The following is a 20,525-nucleotide window of genomic DNA, read 5'->3' on the forward strand; positions in this document are numbered from 1 at the left end:
CGAAGCCATTGAATCTCCATTTCGATTGGAAGAAGCGGATCCATTCCATATACCAAAGAATATGGAGTAGTCCCAGTTGGTGTTCGAATGGAAATTCTGTATCCCCAAAGTGCATAGGGAAGTTTATCGGGCCATTCTCGAGCCCTATCTGTCATCTTGGCGATTATCGTCTTGATGGTTTTGTTAGCTGCTTCTACAACTCCATTGGTTTGAGGACGATATGGTGATGATTGGTGATGTCTGATTTTATACTTCTCAAGGGTTTCTTTGAGATGGCCTTCAAATTGCGAACCATTGTCGGAAATAATTTCAAAAGGTACCCCATACCAACATATAATATTATTGATTACAAATTTTGAAACTTGTTTTGCCCCTAGTTTCGAATATGATGATGCCTCCACCCATTTCGAAAAATAATCGACAGAAACCAATATATATTGATGCCCGTTCGAAACTTTCGGATGTATTTGCCCAATGATATCTATGCCCCAGCTGGAAAAAGGCCATGGAGAAGTAAAATTATTCAGGCTAACTGGCGGCATATGATTAAGGTTTGCAAATAGCTGACATCTTTTGCATGTTCGTACGAAATGGATGCAATCACTTTCCAAAGTGGTCCAATAATACCCTGCTCGCAGAATCTTCCGAGCAAGCATTCGTCCATTCATGTGAGGCCCACATTATCCTCCATGTACCTCTTCCATGATCCTTTGTGTCTGATCCCCATCGATGCATAATTGCAAATTTCCATCGAAACTCTTATGATACAACAAACCTTTCAATATTGTGAAATGAGAAGCCAGCCTTCGAATAGCCAATTGATCCTTCTTGTGACTTCCTTCAGGATATTCTCCGTTGATTAAATACTTCTTAACATCAGTATACCAAACATCCTCATCATCTTCTTGGGTTAATAAAGCAATTGTTGGTTTAAAATTAACCACTGGAATTTCTTTTTCTACAATTGTTACCGACTGTACCTTCACATCATCGTCCCAAGTTAAATTTACCGCCAGATTTGCCAAAGCATCGGTGAAACTGTTTTGTTCGCGAGGGAGATGTTTGAACTCTATTTCTTCAAAGAATGGGATAAATTGTTGAAGATACTCCGTGTACATTTGCAACCTTTCGTCCCGAACTTTCCAAGCTCCAATAGTCTGGGAAATTATGAGATAAGAATCACCGTATACTGTGAGATTTTTTGCACCAGCTGCTAATGCCGCTTTAATTCCATAGATGCAGGCTTCATATTCAGTCGTGTTATTCGTCGTTGGGAAACTAAGCTTCACAGCGAAAGGAATATGTACTCCATAAGGATCATCGATCAATAATACCCCTGCACCATTTCCCCTTCTATTTGAGGCTCCATCGAAATACATCTTCCATTGTGACGTACTAAGACAGAAAATATGTTCATCTGGAAAATCATCATCAAATTCATCACCCGATATAGGTCCATCAGCCAAAGCTTCAGATATAGCCCTCCCTTTGACAGACTTTTGATTCACGCACTGAATGTCAAATTCTGACAATATCGCATGCCACCTTGCTATTCTTTCACTCAAGATTGGCTTCTCAAAAATGTACTTGATTGGATCTAACCTCGAAACCAGATAAGTAGTATGTGCTTGCAAATAATGTCGAAGCTTCTTTGTCGCGTAAATAAGGGCAATGCAAGCTCTTTCTAAAGGAGTGTATCTAGTTTCATACTCAAAGAACTTTTTACTGAGGTAGTAGATAGCTATTTCCTTCCTTGTACCCTCTTGGTATTGTGCCAAAAGAGCTCCCATGGCTGTTTCCGTAATAGTAAGATATAATATCAAGGGCTGCTCTGGTTTCGGTGGCATTAAAACCGGAGGATTGGAGAGGTATTATTTCATTGAATCAAATGAGGCTTGACATTCGTCATTCCATTTTGTAGGAACATTTTTCTTAAGTAACTTGAATATAGGTTCACACCGGGTTGTCAATTGCGATATGAACCTACTAATATATTGAATTCTACCAAGAAATCCCCGAATCTCCTTTTCCGTCCTTGGCGGAGGAAGCTCTTGTATGGCCTTTAACTTGTCAGAATCAACCTTAATTCCGTCTTGACTTACGATGAAGCCTAGAAGTTTTCCCGAAGTTACTCCAAATACACATTTCTGAGGATTCAATCTCATATTGTATTTCCTAATTCTATCGAAGAATGATTTTAAAGCATCAAGGTGCGTTTCACGATCATGACTTTTGACAATCATGTCATCAACATAAACCTCCACAATATCTTGGATAAGGTCATGCAAAATCGTCGTTGCCGCCCGTTGATAGGTTGCCCCAGCATTCTTTAATCCAAAGGGCATTGCTCTATAACAAAAGATTCCCCATGGGGTAATAAAAGAAGTTTTGGACATGTCCTCTTCTGACATAAGTACCTGATTATATCCCGAGAATCCGTCCATGAATGAGAACATGGCGTGTCTAGCAGTGTTATCAACCAGAACATCAATGTGGGGCAAAGGAAAATAGCCTTTTGGTGATGCTGAATTTAAATCCCTAAAATCAATGCACACTCTGACCCTTCCATCTTTTTTGGGCACTACCACCACATTCGCCAGCCATTCCGGATGCTTAATTGGTTTGATGAAGTTAGCATCAAGCTGCTTTTGAATTTCCTCCTTAACTTTGAGACTAACTTCCGGTTTCATTCTACGAAGCTTTTGTTGCTTTGGCTTGCTATCGGGATAAAGTGGTATACAATGTTCAGCAATGCTACGATCGACACCAGGCATATCAGCATAAGACCATGCAAACACATCCACATATTCTTTAAGTAAAATAACAAATTCATTTTGTTCATCGAGGGAAATGGAGGATCCTATCTTGACTTCTTTTACATCATTATCCGTACCTATGCTTACAGTTATAGACTCTTCCATGGGTGTCACACATGATTTAGGTTCATTTAAAAGTTCATTATTAGAAAATGCTTCATGATCAAGATCAATTTCTTGTACGCAAATATGTTTACAAGTAATTTTATCGATATCTTCATGATATGGGATATCAGGCAGTGTATGGATAAATGATTGGCTGGATGATGAGCTATCGGTTTCATAACCGTCTGAGATAGAGGATTGAAAAAGGATATAGTTTAGGGAAAAAAGGGAATTGTTCTCGAGTTTCGGATCGGATATTGTTTTCAACTTCTGTTTTTATTGGAGTAATAAGCGTAATGGGATCCAATCGGACTTCATAATCAGAAATTGATGAAAACAAGCCTCTTAGAACTCCTTGTTTTAGACGGTCAGCCCAATCAAAATCTTTCTTAAATATTGGTTTCTTATCAAACCATTTCTTAATAAATTATTCATTCCTTGCTTCTGCAAAGAAAATTTCTAACCCATGGAGAATTTTCTCTTTATCCAAGTCATACCAAGGTTCAGGAAACTCATAAAATGGCTCAGTGTCATTTTGCAACACGAATTGCCCATTCAAAGTGAGAGACTTCTTTTCATAACCTTAGAACCCATGTTCTCATCGAAGCCCAAACCATGACGATTTCGCTTATCGATTATTGGGATTGGGTCCCTCATGCCTTCACCGTTTCGTCCTAAACCAGCTCCTGGAACATAACCCATTTTCAACATCAATTGAAGTCCTCTAGTAAGTGTTTGGGGTATTGGATCTTGGATTTCTTGAATGGAATCCGAGGGTAGAGTAGATTTTCGAGTTTGGTTGGTCATTGGTTGGCAAAGGATACCTAAACATTTCATACTGAAGATTAGGATTTCCTCCTTTTTTTTTTTGAAAATTAATTAAAAAAAAAAAGTAAACGATAAATGCAAAAATGCATGCGGAAAAAAAAAATTGGTAAAAATTTAAAGGGCGTCTATTAAGTTAGATAAGTTAGTGGGGTGTTCATTCCCAAAAAAAAACTTTTTAATTATTTCGGGTCGCACCATAAGGCTGCCTACGTATCTCCAGATAGATTTTTTTGTATTTTCACATTTTTTTCTTCTCTCTTTTTTTTTTGAGAATCAGACCCGTCGTAGTTCAAAACGGAAGAAGGAGGTTTTTTTTTTTTGAAACAGCTGCACTCGATCAGAGTTGCCTACGTACCCCAATAACAATGTGCGTGCAAGTACAATTTTGTGTATGATCATGAAATAGTGTTTTAGGGGATCAAGCTGTACGTAGTTCTTTGTACCAAAAGAAAACATAAAGAGGAAAAAATATGCTTGGTTTACAGTGCTCATACTACCCCTTTTATTCATCCTTCTTGATGGAGGGTAAGATAGAGGTCACCATGTCGTTGTAGATGCTTCCTTTCCCATGTATAGATTCCTTAGGCTTCAAGGTTTTCAACAATCTTTCTCGTAGTCCGAGTAGTGACGAGCAATCAAAAGAGTGGGATCATCTTCGTGTGTCCAAAGGGAAAGGGAATTTATGGACACTTTCTGATTCGGGCAGGAAATTCCAATTGTGCGCTTTATACACCAACGGAGGGCGTGACATTCGTTAGTATCATGGCCATGTAACTGATGATAGTGACAATATTTGTTGAGATTTGGTCCAACAGGATCAGCTCCTGCTCGACGAGGTAGCGGCTTGATACGACCTTCTTCGAGTAGTTAAAGGAACAAATCAGCTTGAGAGGCCCGTGGCTGTGCCGGGCTTGTCTCTGGTACGCTAGACTTAGGATGGGCCGGAGTGATGATCCCACGATCAATAAGATCCTGGATTGCACATTTAAGGTCGTAACAAGTATCGGTTCTATGCCCATGTAGATGACAATAACTGCAATATTGTCTCATATCGGTCCCATGTGGTGGTAACGAATACACATAGCTTTTTGCCCGAAGAATACCCTTTTTTCTCAAACGATCGTACACCACACTCAATGGTTCGTCGATTCGAGTGAATATCTTCCTGTTAGCTCTTTCACCTTGAGGGTGCACCTTATGCCTTCTTTCCTGTAGTCGATAGGCATCAATTTTGTAACCATGTCTCTCCATGTGCGAGAGATCGGCGTATTTGATGGAGACCATATGTTGATAATAAAAATCATTTAACTTTCTTAGCAATATCAACATAAACTCCCGATTAGTTATGGGAAAACGAAGTCGAGCCCGAATGTAAGAACATCTTGAAAAGAGATGTGAAAATAATTCCTGGTCACTTTGCTCCATATTCACTAGCTTCAGTTTTTCGGTGTCAGTCTGTCGAAATTCAAATGCCCAGTCACTGAATGCTTGAGCTATTTCTCCCCAAGAGCCTTTACTTGTTACCCCTAAGGTATAATACCAGGATAACGCGGATCCACCCAGACTTCTATTAAACAACATAGGAAAATGTTCTTCTGGAACATTTAAAGGGTATAAGGTGTTCACAAAGTTGTATAAATGGAGAATAGGATCTCCCAACCCATTGAACTTCTCAAACTGAGGAAGATTAAGATAACGATCTACATGCCTGTAGTTAGGGAAAAGAATTAACTCCTCCGGGTATACCAACCTTCTATAACACAGGACATCAAAATCCAAATTAAAATCCTCGGCCCTAGACCTCTTCCGAGACCCCTCATCATGTTGGAATTACTTGTCCAAGACTCTCCTCTAAAACAAGGATCGTTGTCTTTTGGAGTTTTAGGCTCCTCTTCTACCCCATCTTCATTGGACCAGTTTATTCCATCTCTAGCTCCTTGGGGATTAACCTCAGAATCATCGTCATTTTCTTGAAGCTCTTCTTCTGGATCTTCCTCAGTTTCTTCTTTCGGATCTTCCTCAGTTTCTTCGTCTTCCTCTAAGTCCTCTTCCAGATCTTCCTCCATTTCTTCTTCTTCTTTCCATGAGCTACTTGAATCAAATCCAATATTATGAATAGTGAATCCATCTAATAGACTACCCTCTTCTTCATCTAAATGGAGCACTGATTTTCCAACACTTGAAACATTCATAACTTCTAGATTACCCACAAGTGTCACTGCACCATGATCTGTGAGCACCTTCACCTTTTGGTGTAAGGTAGAGGCTACCGCCCTATTCTCATGAAGCCAAGGTCTACCGAGCAAAAGGTTAAAGCACGCTTCAATATAAATTACCACAAATTCAACATTTCTAGCCACTGGTCCATATTCCAAAAGTAACTCAATTGACCCCAAAACGTCCCTTTTGGCATTGTCATAAGCCCTAACAACCTGTCTTGAAGGTGTCAATTCTTCTTTTTGATAACCGAGCTTTGTCATAACTCGATAAGGACATACGTTGATGGATGAACCATTGTCAATAAGTACCCGGGGTATTGTCCACCCATGACACTTCACAGTTATGTGCAAAGAGTTGTTATGGTTGACACTTTCTGGGAGATCATCGTCGGTAAACATTAAAGTGCGGTTGGCTCCATGAATAAGTCCTACCATTTGATCCGGTGTTATGGATGCATCAATTGAAACTTCATTGAGATGTCTCAGAACAGCGGCCCAATGAGGTTGAGAATGAGTCAGTAACTTCCATATAGAAACATTTTCATTAACCTCCTTCATGCGCTTAATAGCATCATCTTCTTCCTTATTCACCTCTACTAGTTCCTTCTCAGGGCTTCCACAGGGTTCTCATCTTCAAGATATGAAGGTTTAAAATGACGACCTGCACGAGTCAAATGGGCCACATGTAGATCTTCATCATCACTAAGATCATCAAGATAGATCGGACATTGAAAATTACTAGGGGTACTAAGGTGTGCCCCAACATTTTTCTCAGCCATTGACAACAACGAGAGAGCATCCTCTTCATCATCTATTAGGCAAAATGCCCCATCATATCCTATAGTGGCGCAGACATCGGAGAACGAATCTATATTGAATATGACATCAAAACCTTTGCATGGCACAAGCTTGACCTTTTGCTGAGTGGAGTGATCATACACAACACACACATAATTTCCGGATAATGGCATCTCATACATTTGAGGGGTATTTCGAACCATTAGTAATGTTGGATCAATCTAGTTATTGGTAGTGGATATGGTTTTTATAGAGACAGGAGGCTTATGATTGGGGAGAGGATTATTAGTGATGCTTGGTTGTGTATTTTTAAATTTATTAGAAGGTGCCCCAACTGAAAGCCTTCCTCCATCTACTAGATCTTGAATACAGTGCTTGAATGCTGTGCAATTTTCAATGTCATGCCCAGGCCCTTGATGGAATTCACAGTGTTGGTCTGGGTTGTAACTGGGAGGAGGGTTTCTTGGGGGTGGCCTTGGGTTTAAAGGTTGAACAAGGTTGGCCTTTTTTAGTTTGGAGAAAGCTTGAGCATAGGTCATGTTCAAAGGAGAAAAATTCCTCTGTGGCCTGAGTTGGAATGCTGGTGCGGCGCCGATATTGTGTATCAAGTTTGTTGGTTTTGAGGGTATTGAGTCGTTGTTATTGGTTATCCTATTCCCCCCAAACTTAGGATTGTAAGAGGTGTTACTGCTGCTCCCTTCATCCTTTTTGATATCTCCGTTTTTTATGGCATCCTCTACCAAAGTTCCTGTTGATATGAGGGCTTTAAATGACGGAAAATACTGGAAAGCCATTCGTCCTTGATAGACGGGAAGAAGATTCTTCACTATCATTTGTAATTGTTCTTCCTCGTTCGGCCTATTCACCATCTTTGCAGCCTTGTTTCTCCATCTAGTAATGAAGGCGGAAAACGTCTCATTAGGATTTTGTGCAGTTGTCTCCAAATCCCTCCTTGTCACATCGATCTCTTCATTTTATTTGTATTGGCTAGAAAATTCTCGCACAATATCGGCCCACAAAGTTTTCTTTGAATTTTCCAGATTAAGAAACCAATGAGCGGCAGCCCCATCTAAATATTGCTGAAACAATTGTGCCATTAAAGGTTCATCAACACCCCAAGGACTCATAGCCCCTACGTATAATTTTAAGAAATTGGTGGGACTTCCTGTACCATCAAATCTCGTGAGATTCGGCATCTTAAACCCAGGTGGCAGTCGTGCTTTTGGAAATAAGGTGAGACCATGAATATCTAACCAAGGTTCTACTTTGGTCATACCCTTCAGTACTTCCTTGAGCCTGAGAATATCTTCCTCAATTTTAGTAGGAGCTTCTCTATCACCATTTCCATCATCCAAATGCAATGGTGAAGCTACCTCTGAATCATGGTGAGGAGGAGGAGCACTTGCACTCTGTCTTAACAAACTCTGTATTGTTTGTTCCATAGTATCTTGACGATCAAGGATAGCTCACATCATTCCTCGAAGATCATTGGATGGATCAAGGTTTAGCGAACTTTCATGGCCAGGAATCTCGGACATTTCGCTTGGTGGTGGAGAACGAATTTCCCTTGGTGTCGAATGACCCGGTGAGAAGGCTACTGAATCGGATTGTAAACTATGAAAAGAGGTTTGCCGGACAAGCCTAGATCTTGTGCGGGTCCAGGTGGATTTCCTGGGTAAAAAGGGAACATTAAAAAAAAAACTTCTTCAACAAGCTAAAAAAAAAGAAGTAAATAAAAGATTTTTTTTAAAAGAAAAATGAACACCCCTTTTTTTCTAAAAAAAAAGTTTTTTTTTCTCAAAAATAAAATAAAATAAAATAAAAATATTGGACCCTACTACGAACACTCCTTGCGTGTTGAACACACCGTTGGTTATTGGCTTATAAAAAAAAAACTAAAACTTGAACAAGGATTATTCACCCAAACTTCTTCTCTCTCTAAAATCTCAAGTGTTTTCTTTTGAGATTTTGCTTACTTTGCTTAAATTTAAGTTATGGATCCTAATGCCTCACGCGTTAGAGATTTAATTCACTTCTTCTCTGACACTTCGCGCTCTTCCCTCCAAGAGTTATGAGAAAGAGAACGCAACGAGATTCTTAGTTCAATACGGCCAGAAGATCATCCATCTCAATTTTCTAGGGAAAACCTCTCTCTCCCTTATGATCAAAATTCTACAGCTATCCCACCTTCAGTTCCTCAAGTGAAACTTGCACTAGTGACTGGTCCACCCCAGGTATTCGAGATAAATAACTCTCCAGAGTCACTTTCCTTATTTGTGGCAGATACAATGGTGCTAGCTATGTCTCTATTTCTACGTTTCTCTGAAGACTCGTTTTACCCATCATAGCTACTATAATCCAACAAAACCTCCCATTCGCTAGCCAACTCGTAGAGAGTCCGAACCTGCCATCACATTTCCCTTTTAATCTTCCTATGTACTCATCTCTCAAGTTACTGTTTTGGGATGCTCGTGGGTACTGTACGAGTCAAATATTACATAATATCTCCCTATTACACAAAACCCATATTCCTACTGTTTGGTCTTACTCATCTCTAATTTGTCGATTGGCAAGGAGGTCTCTGAAAACATAGATGTAACAAGGTCTTGTATTCTCGCAGGGCATAATTCTCTCCCATCAACTCTATTCCTATGGAGTGACACGTGTTTCTTTTCACTCACTCGATTGTCTGAAGGATCAATAGCCATATCGGCTTACAATACCCCTCGCAGTATTTATTCTGGGACTTCCTCATGCCAAGGGAGAGGCCTACCCCAAAGCTCAGTTAATCATCCCTGGTTGGGTATATCAGACTTCATAACCTACAATCACTTAACAATGATGATGGGTGGTCCTTCAAACTATCGAGAATCTAAGGAGAATTTTCTTCAAAAACTACCTCCGCGTCATTGGCGTTATGTGTCTCGTCTCCCTGAGACTTTATGGTCAATAGGTCAAAGGAGTCTCTTCATAATAATAGATAGATTAACTAAGGCATTGTCGACTACTCCTTGGTCATAAGAAGATCCTCATACTCTATCTCTAGCAGCCTTATCGGATGGCTCAGATGGATGTAGAGGTGGGTATATATTGCGAGAGCCCGGGCATGTTTGGAAGTTTGGTTTTGGTTCAAGGCTTAGAGGACCTAGCTTTTCCTTTTTCTCGCTTTGTTTACTTCAAAATGGATTGCAAAAGGCTCGCTCTCTAGAGGTGAAACAATTAGAAGTAGTGATGGACGTTAACCGCTTCATCTCATCTCTGTCTAGGCTTGATGTCTACCCAACAAATACCGAGCAAAAGTTATGCGACATACTACTCCTAATGCGCTCTCGTGGTTGGGAAGTTAGTATTCGACATTCCCCTCAAGACATGCTTCGAGGAGTCTGCCTTATGGTTGATCATTGCCAAGGGTTTACTTGGGGTCAAACAGAGGTGTTCAAAGCTCCACCGTCTCCTGAGATTCAGTTAGGGCCTTTTTTACTTTTGCATTATGTATTTTTTTTTATTTACTGTTATGGTTATATCACTATGTAAATATGAATTAATGTTCTTTTTCGTCTATTTTCCACCTCATGATGAAGGAAAGCAAAATAAATAAATAAATCAATAAATAAATAAGTGAATCCTGCAGCAATAACAAACTGTTAGTGGCCGGGCCCGAAGGCTGCCTACGTATTCCTAAGTGCAGAAATGTGTTGAGTGTAATGTGATTCAGGAAATCAGGCCTATCGTAGTTCGACACAATAAGGAAACCAACTTTTAAATTTCTGCGACTGTACTCAAAGCGAGCTGCCTACGTACCCTGTTACAAGATTTTTTTGTTTTCGTTTTTTATTTTCATTTTTTTTAGGGATCAAGTCACTCGTAGTTCGCAGAAAAAAAAAACTTTTACAAAAATAACTTTAATGAAAATGACACTACCATACATCTATTTCCCCGGTCAAAAGTCGCTTCTCCCAAGCAGCTTTCCATTTAGCAACATAGAAAGGGTTATCTTCTTTGTCCAAGATCCATGATGCCCATGCTTTACATACTACTGTGCACGATTCTGTTGTAAAAAGGTCGATGTTGTCGAGGAAGATGTAAGGTTCCATGATTTCTCGAAGAGATGCCACTTTATTTGCAGATGTTTCAACCCCCTCACAAGGAACTGCTATATCTTGGTCGTAAAGCCAATTAAACCTTCTTCGGATATCATCGGCCTTTGCCTTGTTAGGCATCTAATTTGACTTGTCCCGTTCATTCTCCGGAATAGGAAAATATACTGTTCTTTTTGCAAAGGGTGGGCGCCTTATTACTTCAACAGCTTCATTATTTTCTATGCAATAACCTGCTGTGCTTATGGTGTTTATCCAACCACCATACTGTGACGAGCTTTCTCCTTCATAGGCTCCCCTGCTATAGTCACCACATATAGTGATGATGCCCCATGACGCTCTCATTCTTAATTTTTGATGTAAGCTAGACGAGACTGCTTTACACCCGTGCAACCATGGTCTCCCTAGTAACAAGTTGCATGAGAGTCGAAAATCGACTACCATAAACTCTATGCTGAACAGAGCATTCTCATGTACCAAAGGTAAGACTATAGAGCCCGTCACCTCCCTAGGTAATTGGTAAAAACCTCTGAGAAGAATGGAGCGGTAAGTGATATGTAAATCGTTGTACCCTATCTCGTACAGGTATTCTCAGGAACAAAGATTAACATCAGATCCGGTGTCAACCAAAATGTGATTAATATAACTTGCACCGTGTCGAAGAGTGATATGCAGTGGTTCATTATGATAGTGATTAGGAAGTAAATCGCTATCTGTAAAGGTGAGTCCTGGATCAATATTGTGATGTTCGACATTTTTCCCTTTTCGTGAGGAAGAGTGAAAAGCGTCTAAGGTTTTGAATACGTTTTGAGAATACATTGATTCATGGATAGGCACATCATATAATAATTCTGGGCTAGTTTGACGAGAATGGGGGGCAGTGTTTTCTTGGCGAGAGGCCTTGGATCGTTCTATAGTGGAAACTTTTGGATGCGGGCTTTTATCATTTGGAGATTCAGGCCTTAAAGTTAAACTCTTAGAGCCATCATGGAAGGTCAAGGATTCACGAAGTTAGGCCGGCGTCTTTTGCGATTGAACTAACATAAGGGGATGAAATTGGTAAATCCAAGGCTGACCAAGTTTGATATCATAGGGAACTGGTATATCACAAATTATGAAACTTGTGGTGAAACTTACACCTTTGTATTTAACAATTGCATCAATTTTACCACATACATTTTCATATAAATCGTTGTTACAAAAATCATCTATTGTTACAGGTTTAAGTTCTTCTTCCTCGAATTCCCAATCAACAAATGTATGGTACGGGCACATATTAATGGAAGATTCTTCATCAATGTGAACATGATAATACTTGATGTTACGACATATCATTGCATGATCCAGTGAGTCATTTATAAAACCTTTTTTAATCAAATCGTCTTTGACCTGGTGCGGATCAAGTTTGAAGATTTCCCTCAAATCTCTAAAAGGGGTTGAGGCGTTTATGATTGTTCTTTTGAGATAATCACTAAAAGCCCCACGATACATTGAGGAATTTGATAGTAAATCCCATAATGATTTTTCACAATTCTCCTTCTTTGGTCTCGAAGTCGAACCTTCCCCAAAGCTCACCATATTACACATTGTGGTTGCCGTGTGCGGTAAGACTGCATCCCCATGAATGGTTATTACGCCGCCCGGGGTTGAAAATCTGACTTTTTGATGGAGTGTAGAGGCAATTGCCCCTATGTGTTGTAACCATGATTTTCCCAGGGTAAAGGTGAGGCTTTCCGAGTCGTCGATTACTTGAAACTCAGCATTACAAACCCAATCATGATATCCTAATGGTAAGGTGATTTCCTCAATTGCCCGCATGAGAGTGTGATCGCTTGTTCTAACCACCTTCTTTGAGGGTCTTAAAGGAGCGTCTTCACACCCTAATTTCTTGAGAATCGTTTTGCTGCAGATGTTGAATGTGGACTCTCTATTTACCAAAATTCATGAGACCTTGTAACAATCCGATACCAAGGTAATGGACAAGGGCCGGTCATTACTGTAGTCATTCGGCAAATCTGCATCGGTAAATCGTAGAGTAGGTGGAGTCCACGATCATGGAATTGGAATTTTCCCATCATCAATGAGTTGTTGGACTGCATGTCTCAGATCACTACAAACATTTGTATTGTGTCCGTAGTCATGACAATAGTTACAATACTTTCCCATATCAGCCCCAGGAGACGGCATAGTGTAGTTATTGTGTTTTGACTTGAGGAAACCCTGTAACTTTAGCCGATGATATATAGAACTTAGTGATTCACACCTCCTAGAGTAAATCTGGCGGATGGAACCCCAACGTTGTCCTCCAATACACATTTGTGCTCATGTATCCATATCTCGGTCTCTAAACAACAAGTAAACTGCAATTTCATGAACATGGTTAAGAAAACTTTCAAGGTGTTGAGGGGTATAAGACTTTCCTTTGAAAAGAACATTAACTCATATATTAATTCATAGATAGTGATTAAACCATTCTTTAAGTTGAAAAGGTTTTAAAGGGAGGTTTTGGCATTGCTTAAAATGCACCACATGTGGTGTTAGTAGTCTTAGAAAGTTAAACTCTCTTGAGATCATATGAGGGAAGGTCTAAGGATAACTCTTAGTTTATTTTTGGGTCCATAAGTAAGCTTTCTAAAATAATTCACTTAATACAAGTTTTTGTTGAAAAAAAAAAGACTTTCATGACAACACGGATGAATCATTAACACAAATGACCGTAGAGTCTTCATGTATGTATTGATGCACATGTTTCTTAAAGGTCAATCCATTTTGAGGAAATTATTAACCAAGTGGCCTCGTATCACTTCCAACTGTGAACACCGAGGGTGGACGTTCCTAACAGAGCCGATTGCAGTAGCGCACAGATGTAGGTTTACGCCCTTAATTCATTAATTTTGTTGCCTAAATCCGACCTTACCAATAGGCAGAGGTGTCGGCCTAAAAAAGAAAAAAAATGCTCATGCTCGTGACAATTGATGAATTATGAATGACCACATGAGTACACTTAACAACGCAAATTCAGGTTTAAACCACTACACATTTAAAAAAAAATTCCCCAGTGGAGTCGCCAGACTGTGGTACCTAGTTTTTAGTGGACAGAAATTAGTCTATAAAAGGTTCCACTTAAGTGTCTGATAAGACTTATAAACAAAACTTAGAGTCGCCACCTTATTTTTATCCGAATAAGGACGAATTTTAGAACAGTCAATTTTAAGAAATTAAAACTTAATAAAAATCAACTACTAACTCCATAATAGGAAATAAGGCACAGGGTTCGGGGTTTAGGTTAAGAGAATCGAACGTCTGGAACTCGTCTTCTCTTCCGTTCTATGGAACGGGCTCTTACTATTGCATTGTCAAAAATCAAGTTTTAAGACATATTAACCACATAAAAAAATAAATAATACAAGGTAGGTTTGAGCACCAAAGTTGCACTACGTACCGATCATAGTGAGATTTTGAATTCACTCACGGATCAAAACCTTCGTAGTTCGGACAGATGCCATGTTTTAAATAACCAATTCATTGGGTTTTTTAATTTGGGTTGTTGACATAAATGTCATTTTCGTAAGTGGGATTTTAGTGATCTTTGACAGATTCACTCATAAAAGTAAAATGAACCACCTTGGTTGAGGAAAATCACCCCGATTAGTGATCACCAAAAATGTCTTTTGAATAAGACAATTCAACAATTGCGTCCCAATTGACGACTTTTTAGTGGGTCAAGGTATTTTTTGGAGCAAAACTGTAAGGGTTCACTATATAATCTCACTTTGTGTTTAAATTCACTCAAGGATAATTTTTGTAAAGTTTTAAGGGTTATGTGTTTAGGCTTAATGGAATTGGCCAAGTAAAACACGACACCTGTCAAGGCCTTACTTCCAAATAAAAGGGAACAATAAACTATTTAATCATACCTGATTGTCAATTAATCCATCGGGTAATTATAATGGGATGTAAGCTTACTTTCATGGAGATGGATAATTGTTACAACCTTATATGACTAAATAATTAATCTTAACCTCATGTTTGGAAATGAGGCCATAACCTCATATTAACTATTATTACTTATTAAAAACAAACAATCAAAGTTATGATTCATTCTTGTTCACAAAAGGGTTTGAAATAAGAAGGTTCACAAAATTATAAAAGAAAAATAAAATTTGTTAAAACTTTTATTTCTAAAGTCTAAAAAAAAAATTAAAGTCCTTAAGACATCATTTATTTCAAAAGGTATCTTAAAAACTAGGGTTAAAGATTTTAAAACAACAACATTTAGAATTAAAGACTCTTATTTCTGAAGTCATCTTTAAAATAAGATTAAAGTTTCTTAAAATAACACTTAGAATTAAGGCTTGTTAAAACTCTTATTTCTAAAATCATCTTTAAAATAAGATTAAAAACATTTTCATTAAAACTTCATAAGTTAAGAAGTAAATATATAATATAGTGTAATATAGGTTTCATACCACCATTAATAAAAATTTTAAAAAGCAATTAAGAGAAAAACGTGCATATTTCATCTTTTTGATAGTTTGAACTAAAAAAATCATTAAAAATCATAGAAAAATCGAAAAAAATATTGTGAGATATGGTTGGAAAGCTCTTGAAAAGTTCTACTACTTGAGCTAAAGAACTGGAACTGATTCTGGTCGTAAAGGTTCTTTCATAGGCCATCTTTGGGACGTGGTAAGTAATTCCTTACTCTTGAACATCCTCTACATAAACTCTTAATTCATTAGGTTTTTAAGCTCACTTTAAGAAATAAATCATTCTAAAAAATATTCTTTAGGCAGACACATGAATGTATTGACCTTTCATATTTAAAATGCATTAGAAAAAGATGCAATGCAAAAAGCAATTACCCCCCTCTTTTGTAACCTATCACCTCACCAATAGGCTTGGCTTTCTAATGTGGAGTAATGAAAGATTTAGGGCTAATTTAGCACCTAATATCATCATTTCCCCTATTGGTAACATCACATGGAAACAAACATATTAGTTAGCATAATAATAATAATTAAGGAAATTAAGAAAAGATTGAAGAAAATACCTTGAGCTAGATGTAGCAATTTTTGGATAACCTCTTTGGTTTAACAAGGATGAAAATATGATCACTCCTTAGTTAAAATGAAATTAAAGAGTCTAAGTAATTTTTTTTGGAGTTTTGATATATTAAAGAAACTAAAGCAAAATGAAGCTAATGAACTCTTTTTTTTTTATTTTTGATTAGAGAAAATAAACTTGAAAAATAAAGCTAAACTTAAGAAATAAACTTTTTTTTTTTGGTTTTAAGATAGAATAGGAATACTTAAGCAATTAAACTAATATTTTTAACAAAGATAATAACAACAATACTTGAACTTGAAATTTTTTTTTGTTTTTTTTATAGGAATTAAAGGTAATAACAATACTTAAATAGCAACTTAATTATAAGTTGCTTTTTAATAAGCTAATAACTTAATAATAAAGCTAAATTAGAGTGATTTTAACTAAAACAAAGATTAGAGGAGAATTTCTAGAGAGAAAAGTTGTAAGAATTCTTGGTGTGTTTTAAACTTGAGAATTAGGGGGGTATTTATAGGAAAATAAAGGGGTTAATTTGTAAATAAAAGAAAGTAAATAAGTTAAAATTCAAGGATTACTTTGGTAAATATCAAGATTTTGGTAATAATGAGAATCTTGATATTAAATTCTCTTGTTTTACATGTAACAAACTTGCTAATCTGTTTTGCAACGCTTAAACTAATAATATAAAGAAAACCGCAATAAAATCAACTCTAATATTCACATAATAAAAAAGTTCTGAAATGCCATGGTATACTTGTATATATATATATATATATATATATATATATATATATATATATATATATATATATATATATATATATATATATATATATATATATATATATATATATATATATATATATATATATATATATATATATATATATATGACCAAGTCGTGTCATAACTCAAAAAAAAATAATACTCACATGGTATACAATAAAAGAGTGCCTAAATTTAATTAGTCACTATTATACTCACCAAGGTGTTAAAAAAAACACTTATAATAAAAAGTCAGCTCTGATATGTCAGCTCTAAAAGATACACAAAGACATTAGGTTACAATACTAATAGGGTTGGACAAAATATCTCAGAGTTAGTAAAAAAGTAAAAAGAGAAATAATCCCTGCCCTTATTAGATAGTACATATAAATTTAGCCAAGAACATCTGAACATACGACAAAACCTTATATATACGAGCATTTCAAATAATAACCCTTACTAAAAAAAGTAGATCATATAAAATCATAAGATTGACATGGTCAACATGAAAATACATCATACAATACTAAGCCATACAACATAAATTTAAGGTGGTCAAGAGTAAAATATATTCCCCTGACCGGATGACCTTTAAAAAAAAGGTGAACTCTTATCTTACTTTACTCTACTAAAACACAAATTTATATTTATCATAGTCGTAAAAAAAAAAAAGATAAAAGATACAAAACTAGATCAAAACAACAGAAAAACAAATAAAACGGAAGCCATACTCATGTCGGCAAAGTAAATTATCATAACAGAAATTATTATTTGGAATAGTGCCAAATAGTGTTTGCATAGTGCCAAATAGTGTTTCGAATAGTAAAATACAATACATGACGCGTATGAAATCCAGCTTTTCTAATTAGTGTCAGATAAATATCGATACAATTGATCCAAATTGAAATTTATTGGATACAATATCAACCGCGGGGGATAAAAAAAAGTAATGTTAATTCACTATTGACAATTGCCTATCAAAACTGACGAAAGAATACACAAACTAGACTGAGGAAACAAATCAGAAGAAAAAAAAACAAACAAAAAAACAAAACAACAAAGAAGAAGAAAAAGGAAAAAAAAAAGCGTGAATGTCAGAAAGGGATAAGAATTCTCATGAAGGCAAAAATATCATTGAAACATGATCCTATTTTCTAGCTGCAAATACTATTCGTCTAATAATCATACGTACAATTATTCCCTCCATACATATCCCTCTTTACTCTCATCCATACAACACTCAATTATCCTTAGATAAAAAATCGATGGGTTTGGTCCGAACTTATATTTATCAGATCAAATATTAACCGCGGGACAAAAAGACAAAGACATTATAACAAGCGTACATAAAAGGAGGTCCCTTTAGCACTACAACATATAGTACCCATTTAGGTGTGGGAATGTTTGTCATTTCCCTATATTGGTTGGACATGAGTCTTTAGAGTAGTGGACTTTATAGCTTATGTAAACTGGTCATATAATAGGATAGTGCACAAATCACAAAAAGTTACTAGATTTACTAAAAAAGTACTCTAACAGTCTAAGTGAACATATTGATATACTTACTATACTCTAAAGTGTTAAACGATACTTGCTTATAAGGAAAATGACATATTCCCCCGGCGAAACAAAAAAAAAAAAAAATTGTACTTTATACTATACGATTATTATACATATACGTACAAAAATACGGTCTAAAATACTTACTTTTTACTATAAAAAGAAATTACCCTTATCCAAAATCTCCACTCACCACTTAATTCTTATCTTCTTCCATCTTCCTCCTTACCCGAAAAAATCAAACAAAAACCACCATTAAACTCAACCACCATGTTTCAAGAAAACCAAGAAGATCAGTCTGTCTTTACATTTGAGGAAGACATGAGGATGATAAAGGTGTATTTCATGTACATTGTGGGGCTATTGGTCCTCCTAATGGCCATATTAATTTACTTGTTAATCCACAAGTAAAAACCCGAAAATTACTTTGGTAGAGCAGGGCAATAATGCATGTGGTGTGAGCTGTACTTCAATATTTTGTAATTTAGTAATTTAGAAGTACAAATTGTAACATGTATTTTGGAAATTATGAATAAAAATCATTATTATTACTCGTTTCCTTCGTTTTATGTAATAAAACAAACGTCATTAAGTTTATAAAAATAATTAGCAAAATAATAATTATTATTTGCAAAGAAAATAATAATTATAGTAATAAAAAATAATTAATAGTGATAATTAAAAAGGTAGGATCAAAATTTGGTGTCTACAGTTGTTAAAATCCTTTTTATTTTTTCTAAAAAACCATGAAAAAAAATGTAGTATCTAACAGAAATCTACACGTTAATTCATGAAAAAAAAATTGGACATTGGTGTATATAAAATTGGAAAAAATTGAACATTGGTTTTTTTTTTTTTTTTGGTAATTGATAGTCAGCTAACATAAATGAATTTTTTTTTTAAAAAAAAAATAATAAAAAAAAAGATAAATTCATGAACATTGAACAACACTGTTCGTCTTTCCCGAAAAAAAAATATTTAAACCAAACCCTTGTACAAACGTACAACAATAACTATCAATTACACACAATAATTCAATAAAAATAGAAATAAAGTGTAGTTTCCTTAACTATTCATGAAAAAAGAAAAGAAAAAGCTTGATTAAGGTATAAAACATGAATACAAAAGAACGAAAACATGAAGCAAGATGGTCGGAGAATGTCACTGCCTCGTCGGTAGTCGTAGCTCGTCAGGAGCAGTCAGAGATCGCCGTCGGTGCTCGTAGTCCAGTGGCTGGAGCTTCAAAGAGGTTGAAGACTATTGGGTTTTTTAGGGTTTGAGAGGAGAGAGAGTGTGATGGCTAATGAAGTCGGGAATGAGAATAGAAAAGTCTAGAAGGGGTAGAGAATCAGTGTGGAACATATTTGGGTAAACTAAAAAATAAAAGTGGGTAAAGGGAATGATAAAAAGTAACAAACAAACAAACAACAACAAAGGGAATGAGCCCCGTTCATTCCCTTTCCCTTTGATTATTACCCCCAACCAAACGCCCCGTAATCGAATTTAATTACATATCATCAACATAATGTATATAGTAAACTTCATAATATTATGAACTTATAAAAATATTAATCTATGACTATGATACAAAGTTAAGATTAATTATAATACACATATACATGGACGAAATCTGAAACTTAGTCCAAAAAAAAAAAAAAAAAGGGAGAGACGAATATGCATGCCATTTTATATAGAGCATTAACATGTAAGTTAATAGTAGTAGTACACAACTTGTCTTACCTATTTCATGCGGAATTACAAGTATCCATGTAATAGTCATTATTATCAGCTCATCACAATGCAAACTACAGCTTAAATTCAACGTCAACTAAATACTAGCATTATTCGTGGTATCACCAAGTCCTTTTGCATCTAAGTGTATTTCAACTGTTGATTCTAGTAATATCAAGAGCGGCAACAAATTCGAGTTTTGCAGAGTTTGACGTGATTCAATGATATTAGGAACTAAGACAGTATAATAAATATGTACTTCGTATATGCCAAGTTTCGATCAAAACAAAGTTCAAGCTAAGTATTGGCGTAAAAAGATCTCAAATTTTGCAAGTTAATATTTGACAGCTATATAGCTATGTATATAAAAACTTTACCAAGAAGATAATTATACTATTCTATCTAGAGAGAATTAATGTTCATGAAACCACAACTAATTTAAGTAAACTATATATCATAACAAACATGAAATCTCAATTAATATAATATACATAGCATTATCCTAGCTTATCATTCTAGTTGCCTAACTTATCATA

At 36.1% G+C, this 20,525-nt stretch overlaps 1 protein-coding gene across 1 annotated transcript; it reads right to left on the reverse strand.

Annotated features, from left to right (window-relative positions):
• Positions 1-680: 680 nt before the first annotated feature.
• On the reverse strand, positions 681-1,790 carry LOC145624864 (uncharacterized). The gene has a single exon (XM_081677948.1). It carries the CDS (start codon positions 1,788-1,790, stop codon positions 681-683), a length of 1,110 nt encoding a protein of 369 aa, XP_081534074.1.
• Positions 1,791-20,525: the final 18,735 nt, after the last annotated feature.

The sequence above is a fragment of the Chenopodium album genome, chromosome 3 (genome assembly GCF_948465745.1).
Source record: "Chenopodium album chromosome 3, dcCheAlbu1.1, whole genome shotgun sequence".
In the NCBI taxonomy this organism is placed as follows: Eukaryota; Viridiplantae; Streptophyta; class Magnoliopsida; order Caryophyllales; family Amaranthaceae; genus Chenopodium; species Chenopodium album.